This window comes from Salvelinus sp. IW2-2015, linkage group LG20 (genome assembly GCF_002910315.2).
Source record: "Salvelinus sp. IW2-2015 linkage group LG20, ASM291031v2, whole genome shotgun sequence".
Taxonomy (NCBI): Eukaryota; Metazoa; Chordata; class Actinopteri; order Salmoniformes; family Salmonidae; genus Salvelinus; species Salvelinus sp. IW2-2015.
The window spans coordinates 67,701,164-67,710,249 of NC_036860.1; the positions used below are offsets into that span (position 1 = coordinate 67,701,164).

General features: G+C 44.5%; 1 protein-coding gene across 4 annotated transcripts in view; it reads left to right on the plus strand.

Moving 5' to 3' along the window:
* Window positions 1–9,086, plus strand: part of ptpn13 (protein tyrosine phosphatase non-receptor type 13) — a 129,803-nt gene that overhangs the window by 118,433 nt on the left and 2,284 nt on the right. For all 4 annotated transcript variants that reach the window (XM_024013726.2, XM_024013729.2, XM_024013730.2 and 1 more), the window contains 12 exons: window positions 325–480; window positions 793–964; window positions 1,633–1,843; window positions 2,131–2,216; window positions 3,779–3,840; window positions 5,281–5,436; window positions 5,699–5,939; window positions 6,063–6,175; window positions 7,416–7,471; window positions 7,574–7,671; window positions 7,955–8,103; window positions 8,574–8,664. In XM_024013726.2, the coding sequence (XP_023869494.1) occupies window positions 325–480; window positions 793–964; window positions 1,633–1,843; window positions 2,131–2,216; window positions 3,779–3,840; window positions 5,281–5,436; window positions 5,699–5,939; window positions 6,063–6,175; window positions 7,416–7,471; window positions 7,574–7,671; window positions 7,955–8,103; window positions 8,574–8,664 (1,591 nt within the window). The remainder of the gene's footprint in view (window positions 1–324; window positions 481–792; window positions 965–1,632; window positions 1,844–2,130; window positions 2,217–3,778; window positions 3,841–5,280; window positions 5,437–5,698; window positions 5,940–6,062; window positions 6,176–7,415; window positions 7,472–7,573; window positions 7,672–7,954; window positions 8,104–8,573; window positions 8,665–9,086) is intronic.

Sequence of the window (9,086 nt, forward strand, 5' to 3'; positions counted from 1 at the left end):
ATGCACTGCAGTACTTAATGCAGCTGGTGGCCACACCAGATACTGACTGTTACTTTTGATTTTTACCCCCCCCCCCTTGTTCAGTGACACATTATTCAAATTGTTAGTCACATGTCTGTGGAACTTGATCAGTTTATGTTTCAGTTGTTGAATCTTGTTTTGTTTATACAAATATTTACACATGTTAAGTTTGCTGAAAATAAATGCAGTTGACAGTGGGAGGACGTTTCTTTTTTTTGCTGAGTTTATGTAGTATTCAGTCTTGTTCATTTTTTAGCACAGGTTGATTCCAACAGTGTTTGTTTACCACTGTCTGTTCGTCAGGACGTGGAGCTGAAAGTGTCCCTTGTGAAGTCTGAGAAAGGAAGCCTGGGGTTTACTCTGACCAAAGGGAACGACCTGGGCTGTTACATCCATGACATCATCCAGGACCCTGCCAAGGGAGACGGCAGGCTGCGGCCCGGGGATCGCATGATCATGGTACACATCTGCTGAATGGAGCTACTGAACACTCTCAATCTGGTTTTCCTTGATTCCTCACCTCCTCCTCCAATACGTTTTAAGGAGGTGAGGAGAGAGACTTTTGGTCTCCTCCTCCAATACGTTTTAAGGAGGTGAGGAGAGAGACTTTGGGTTTCCTTCTCCTATGCAGTTTGAGGACACACGGAGAGAGGATACGAGGAATTGAAGACAGACAAATTGATAGTCATGTTTGAACACTCACTCTGTCATGCTGTATCACAAGCATTTCACCTGTAGCTCTTTACTAACGATCCCCCCCATCCCCTTCAGGTGAACAACAAAGATGTGTCCAACATGGGTCACACGGAGGTGGTGAACCTGGTGAGAGCGGCCCCCAGGGTGGTCGATCTAGTGGTAGGAAGGGTTATAGAGGCTCCTAAACCCCCTATAGAGGCACACCTACTGCCGGACATCTCCTTCCAGTGCCCTGACCAAACATTAGGTAAGAGGAGATATAGAGATCTATTTAGACTGCCTAAAATTACCTATTTAACTAATGTGTATCATCTCAACTGTTGAACTGTTGGAAATATCTGTGTTGGTTTGGGGTTATCAACCTCAACGATAATGATAATGATGATGATGATGATGATGATTGTAAAGGAAACATGTGACATAGACAGGGGTTAAGAAAGCACAATATGTAAGGGTGTTCGATTGCAGTTTGAAAGGAATGTGTGGTTGGTTTTTTTGGGACTATAAATAAGCTTCCACTGCCTTGCTGTGGTGTTTTAGGTGACAGCTTTTGGTTCAGAAGGTCAGGGTTGTGTTCATTAGGCACGAAACAGAAGAAAATGGACTGAAACAGGTAGGACCTAGCTGGACTTCAGTTTTCCGTAGCAAAACATTTTAAAACATATTATTTTCCCTACAGGTTTAGTATTAGACAGGGGAAGTGGCTGTGTGTATGGGGTGTTGTTCATAAAGATTAACGTTGTTGTATCGCTCCCTACAGGTTTAGTATTAACAGGGAAGTGGTCTGTGTATGGGTGTTGTTCATAAAGATTAACGTTGTTGTATCGCTCCCTACAGGTTTAGTATTAGACAGGGGAAGTGGCTGTGTGTATGGGGTGTTGTTCATAAAGATTAACGTTGCATCTCGCCCTACAGGTCTAGTATTGGACGGGGGCAGTGACAGTGTGTACGGGGTGTTATTCATAAAGGAGGTACTGCCTGGCTCGGCGGCGCTGCTGGACGGGAGTCTGAGGCCCTTGGACCTGGTCCACTATATCAACGGAGCTCCAACTCTGGACCTGACCCTCAATGAGAGCTGCAGGTTGCTGGAGATCTCCCTCAGGGAGCTCACTATCAAAGCTACAAGGTAAACTTAACCCTCACTTTGAATTCCAAATAGACCTCTAGCCCCTACACACTAGGCACTTTGGGTTAGGCGTTGACCTGCGAGTGTCCCTCAGAGACCTCACCAGGTAAACACTAGCCTTATATACCATAAACACATTTTGCAGTGCTTGCCAGCTAGTGCCAAAGAGGTTTGGAACTGAGAGACTCAACAAATGATTACTTCCTGTAACTCCCTCTTCAGATCCCCATCCAAGAGGTACATGTGTTCATTATCCTTGACCTAATTGATATCTCTCCTCCCTCCAGGGATGGGAAACCAGTGTCTCCAGGACAGAAGAGTATTTCATTTCTCAACAACAACGTCAGCCCTGAAGTCTCCACCAGCCTCAACGGTAAGTACTTGTAAAAGCCTATCCATACAAATCGTAGATTGTTATCCTTTGAAAGATTTGCTGAATGTGTATAGCATTATGGTACATATACAGTAAGTACATCAGTCAAGTTCTCTCTTACCTTCACAATCAGGAAGTATACACACCCCTATACTTTTTCCACATTTTGTTGTTACAGCCTGAATTTTAAATTGAGATTTTGTGTCACTGATATACACACAATAGCCCACATCATTTTTTATGACTAGCCAATATCTGTACCCCAGACATACAATTATCTGTAAGGTCCCTCAACTGTGTAGTGAATTTCAAGCAAAGACCAAGTTTTTTTTTTTATGCCTCGCAAAAGGGATGCCACCGATTGGTAGATGTAAAAAAATAAAAAAAATAAGCAGTTGTTGAATATCTCTTTGAGCGTGGTGTGGTGAAGTTATCAATTAGGCTTTTGATTGTCACTACAAAGATACAGGCGTCCTTCCTAACTTAGTTGCCGGACAAGAAGGAAACTGCTCAGGGATTTCACCATGAGGCCACTGCTGACTTTAAAACAGTTCCAGAGTTTAATGGCTGTGATAGGAGAAAACTGAGGATGGATCAACAACATTGTAGTTACTCTACAATACTAACCTAATTGACAGAGTGAAAAGAAGGAAGCCTGTTCAGAATAAAAAATATTCCAAAACATGCATCCTGTTTGCAGTAAGGCACTAAAGTAATACTGCAAAAAATATGGCAAAGCAATTCACTTTATGTCCTGAATACAAAGTGTTATGTTTGGGGCAAATCCAATACAACACATCAATGAGTACCTCTCTCCATATTTTCAAGCATAGTGGTGGCTGCATCATGTTATGGGTATGCTTGTAATCGTTAAGGACTTTTCAGGATAAAGAAACATAATGGAGCTGAGCACAGGCAAAACCTGTTTCAGTCTGCTTTCCACCAGACACTAGGAGATGAATTCACCTTTCAGCAGGATAATAACCTAAAACACAATGCCAAATGTATGCTGGAGTTGCTTACCAATAAGACATTTAATGTTCCTGAGTGGCCTAGTTACAGTTTTGACATAAACCAGCTTGAAAATATATGGCAAAACATGAAAATGGCTGTCTAGCAATGATCAACAACCAACTTGACAGAGCTTGAAGATKTTTTTAAATAATGTGCAAATATTGTGCAATCCAGGTGTGCAAAGATCTTAGATTTAGTCACACAGCTGAAATTGCTGCCAAAGGTGATTCGAACATGTATTGACTCATGTGAATACCTATGTAAATTAGATTTCTGTATTTCATGTTCAATAAATTTGCAAACATTTCTAAAAACATGTTTTCACTTTGTTATTATGGGGTATTGTGTGTAGATGGGTGACAAAAAAWATATATATTTAATACATTTTTTGAATTCAGGCTGTAACACAACAACATGTGGAACAAGTCAAGGGGTAAGAATACTTTCTGAAGGCCCTGTAATGTTATGAACAACACATGCTGTCTTTAACATAACGCTGGTATGTTGTTGTGGAGTATGATGTGACCGTTCCTTCCCCCCTGTTACAGAKTATGTCTATGGGGCTGATCACAGAGCAACAGAGGCCTTCTCTGCACTATGTCCTCCAGAGGTAATTACACCTGCTTCCATCAGTCTACTACTTTTATATTATTGGATAGATTGAGAACACGTTGCTTTACATGTGACTATAGCAACTCAACTTCAATCACTTACACACATTTAAATTGCATTAACTCGGCTATAAGGATATGCAATTAGGTTAACTCTGCTATGAGGTTATGTAATTGGGTTAACCCGGCTATAAGGTTATGCAATTGGGTTAACCCGGCTATAAGGTTATGTAATTGGGTTAACCCGGCTATAAGGTTATGTAATTGGGTTAACTCGGCTATAAGGATATGTAATTGGGTTAACTCGGCTATAAGGATATGCAATTGGGTTAACTCGGCTATAAGGTTAACTCGGCTATAAGGATATGCAATTGGGTTAACTCGGCTATAAGGATATGCAATTGGGTTAACTCGGCTATAAGGTTAACTCGGCTATAAGGATATGCAATTGGGTTGACTCGGCTAGAGAGAGTTCATTAGTCACATGCACAGAGTTTTAAATGTAGTGAAAAATCTTGAGCTGCAACAGTACCAATGGGGGGGGGGGGCGGCGGTTAGCGGTCTAGTGGTGACTATTCAGCATGATAATTGTTCGTTCGTTGGCGGGGCAGTGAAAATGTCCTAATGGTCTGGGGTTAGAAGCTAATGGCCAGTTTAAGTTTTTGCCAAATGTTATTTGTCACATGCGCCGAATACAACAGGTGTAGACTTTACTGTGAAATGCTTACTTACAAGCCCTTAACCAATAATGCAGAGTAAAGTAAAAAAGAAATAAAAAATGATACAGGGGTACTGGTACCAAGTCAGTGTGCGGGGCTACGGGTTAGTCGAGGTAATTGAGGTAATATGTATATGTAGGTAGAGTTAAAGTGACTATGCATAGATAAACAGCTAGTAGCAGCAGTGTAAAAAAGGGGGTCAATGCAAATAGTCYGGGTAGCCATTTGATTAACTGTCCAGCAGTCTTATGGTATAAAGGTCCTGGATGGCAGGAAGCTTGGCCCCAGTGATGTACTGGRCCGTATGCACTACCCTCTGTAGCGCCTTGCGGTCCGTGGTGGTGGAGTTGCCGTACCAGGCKGTGATGCAGCCCGACAGTATGCTCTCGATGGTGMTCCTGTAGAACACTGAGGGCCCTMGRGGAYAGGCCRAATTTCTTCAGCCTCCAGAGTTTGAAGAGTCGCTGTCATGCCATCACCAGGGTGTCTGTGGTTTGACCATTTCAGCTCCTTGTAGAGGTTTATGGCGAGGAACTTGATGTTTTTTTACCGTTTCCCTGTTGATGGCTATAAGGATATGTCCTTTAGTAGTCAATAAAAGGTGTAGACTAAAGTGTTCTGATCTGTTGACTCCAAGCTGTGTGTGTCTGAGATTTTCTATTGCCCCTGGACATTGGACAGTGAAAGTAATATTCTAATTCTGTTTTGTTGTGCTTCCAGGAGGAGATCATTCAGTTGGACCTGGACAAGCCTGCAGCGGGAGGCCTAGGYTTCTCTGTTATCGGAGGAGAGAGGGGCATCTTTGTCAAGTCCATCACCCCTGGTGGCATAGCAGATCGTACAGGAYGGCTGCAAGTGGGGGATAGACTGCTCAAAGTAAGTCTGATCTACTCTTGAGGTGTTTTTAATGTAATAACAGCTCTTGTCCACTAGGTGGTGGTCTTTGACCATAACTCATCTGAATGCAGGGTTGTGCACTAGGGCACGTGGTAATAAACGTTTTACAAAACAAAAAGATTTGTTCTCATTGGACAAATTCAGGCATTACCTCCCTGTTTCACTCCATTTCAAAATGTTTCACCCTACCGTACATGACGCAGTTTTGAGGTTTCCAGCTGACGGTGTATCTATCCATCAGGTGAACGAGGAGCTGATGACTAGTGTGTCTCACACTAAAGCTGTCACCACTATCCGAAAGGTCAAAGGACTGGTCCACCTCATAGTGTCCAGACCGCCTGACCAAAACCCCAACACCTACCTGGCCTACCTCCCCATCAACTCTGACAAGTGCAACGGCAACAGTGACGACATTGGGGTGAAGACTAAACCGTCTAGTCCACCTGATGAGAACAGTAGCCCTCCTGACATACCGCCAATAGGTAATACTACTCTTTATCCCTACAGATGTGTGTGTTGAAGGGTATGTTGATCCCTGCTCCACACTGTTGTCAACACCATGTGCCAGTTTGACAGTCTTCTTCTCTCCTGTGTCCGTCACCCAGACTATGATGCAGGTTCAATGGAACGGAGGACGAGAGAGGGTGAGGTGGAGAACACTGAGCTGTCTGAAGACACAGACCGTGACGGTTCCTCTCTACCAGAGGACTCTCCTGAGGTGGGTACATACCGTGATGGTTCCTCTCTACCAGACGACCTCTCCTGAGGTGGGTACATACCGTGATGGTTCCTCTCTACCAGAGGACTCTCCTGAGGTGGGTACATACCGTGATGGTTCCTCTCTTACCAGAGGACTCTCCTGAGGTGGGTACATACCGTGATGGTTCCTCTCTGCCAGAGGACTCTCCTGAGGGGGTACATACCGTGATGGTTCCTCTCTGCAGAGGACTCTCCTGAGGTGGGTACATACCGTGATGGTTCCTCTCTACCAGAGGACTCTCCTGAGGTGGTACATACCGTGATGGTTCCTCTCTACCAGAGGACTCTCCTGAGGTGGGTACATACCGTGATGGTTCCTCTCTACCAGAGGACTCTCCTGAGGTGGTACATACCGTGATGGTTCCTCTCTACCAGAGGACTCTCCTGAGGTGGGTACATACCGTGATGGTTCCTCTCTACCAGAGGACTCTCCTGAGGTGGGTACATACCGTGATGGTCCTCTCTACCAGAGGACTCTCCTGAGGTGGTACATACCGTGATGGTTCCTCTCTACCAGAGGACTCTCCTGAGGTGGGTACATACCGTGATGGTTCCTCTCTACCAGAGGACTCTCCTGAGGTGGGTACATACCGTGATGGTTCCTCTCTACCAGAGGACTCTCCTGAGGTGGGTACATACCGTGATGGTTCCTCTCTGCCAGAGGACTCTCCTGAGGTGGGTACATACCGTGATGGTTCCTCTCTTGCAGAGGACTCTCCTGAGGTGGGTACATACCGTGATGGTTCCTCTCTGCCAGAGGACTCTCCTGAGGTGGGTACATACCGTGATGGTTCCTCTCTACCAGAGGACTCTCCTGAGGTGGGGTACATACCGTGATGGTTCCTCTCTGCCAGAGGACTCTCCTGAGGTGGGTACATACCGTGATGGTTCCTCTCTACCAGAGGACTCTCCTGAGGTGGGTACATACCGTGATGGTTCCTCTCTCCAGAGGACTCTCCTGAGGTGGGTACATACCGTGATGGTTCCTCTCTACCAGAGGACTCTCCTGAGGTGGGTACATACCGTGATGGTTCCTCTCTACCAGAGGACTCTCCTGAGGTGGGTACATACTCTGGGGAGGACCTGCCTCTAAGGCGGGGCTATTCAACTACAGTCATGGAGGATCAAAACACAACTTTTTTTCTACCTTCTAGTTAATTCCATTCTCATCTGTTTCTGTGTTGTGTGTGGAATTCCAGACCTCCCGGAAAGCCGACTGGAAAGAGGAAAGTGTAGATGACCCACTGAATGAAAGGTAAGGTGGGGCTCCAGAATAGTGTGACTGAATGTCACCAGAGGACATTTTTCTATTTATTTATTTATTTATTTTTATCTCATATGGTATGTTCCTTCCCAGCTACCTGCAGATGACATCAGAGCTTCCAGAAGAGGATGAGATTACCTGGGGGAGTGACGAGCTGCCTATAGAGAACATCAACTCCAAATTCACTGACGGTATGCCCATCTATAGAGAATATTAACTGGAAATTGACTTTGAGCGTGAACACCCGCACCCAACGACTCAACCTCACCAATTTCATTGCCCTAACCTTGATTGACCTTTGGATCCGCCGATTTGAATATCCTCTTCCAAAACATACAATTTTCTCGAGTGAGTGGTTAGCTGCGTCTCTGGTTAGCTGCGTCTCTGGTTAGCTGCGTCTCTGGTTAGCTGCGTCTCTGGTTAGCTGCGTCTCTGGTTAGCTGCGTCTCAACATTCTCCTCCCCTCTTCCCCAGATAAGCCCATCATTACAGAGGATGAGCTGACCTCTCTGCCCCTGGTGAAGGTGGTCCCTGATGGACAATACACTGGGGCCAAACTCAACACTGTGGTGCGTATGCTGAGGGGTCTGCTCGAACAGAAGATCCCTTTGCAGGAGTTTGAGGTACGAGCTGTCTGTCTGATCTAGTATAGAAACCTCACAGCTGGTGTCAAACTCATTCCACGGAGGGCTGAGTGTCTGCGGGTTTTCCTTCCTCCCTTGTTCTTGATCAATTAAGGTCACTAATTAGTAAGGAAATCACTTCACCTGGTTGTCTAGGGCTTAATTGAAAGGGGGGGGGGGGGCCTGCAGACACTAGGCCCTCCATGGAATGAGTTTCACACCCCTGCTCTACATTAAACAGCCTCAACTATATCCCCTCTTGGTTTTCTTCCATAGTATGTAGCTCTGAAGGGAACCAGCTTTTTGTCTAGCGTTGATCTGTGTTTTTATTACATAAAAAATTACATTTAAAAAAAAACACTTTGATGCATAACACTGGACATTTTATTTTCTTGAAAATCTGTAAAGTTACTTATTTGTGTCCACGGGACTGAGATTTTAAGGCCAATTTCTACTTCTCTCTCCAAAAGAATCTGCAGAATCTACAGCCGCTGGACGACTGTCTAATTGGTCAGACGAAGGAAAACAAGAAGAAGAATCGTTATAAGAACATTGTCCCTTGTAAGTGTAGATAGAATGTCGCAACGAAAACACCACATTATCGCTGTAGATAGAATGTCACAACGGAAACACCACATTATCGCTGTAGATAGAATGTCAACGAAAACACCACATTATCGCTGTAGATAGAATGTCGCAACGAAAACACCACATTATCGTCTGTAGATAGAATGTCACAACGAAAACACCACATTATCTCTGTAGATAGAATGTCGCAACGAAAACACCACATTATCTCTGTAGATAGAATGTCGCAACGAAAACACATTATCTCTGTAGATAGAATGTCGCAACGAAAACACCACATTATCTCTGTAGATAGAATGTCGCAACGAAAACACCACATTATCTCTGTAGATAGAATGTCGCAACGAAAACACCACATTATCACTGAAGTGTTTTACCTGGGATGGTGCAAATTA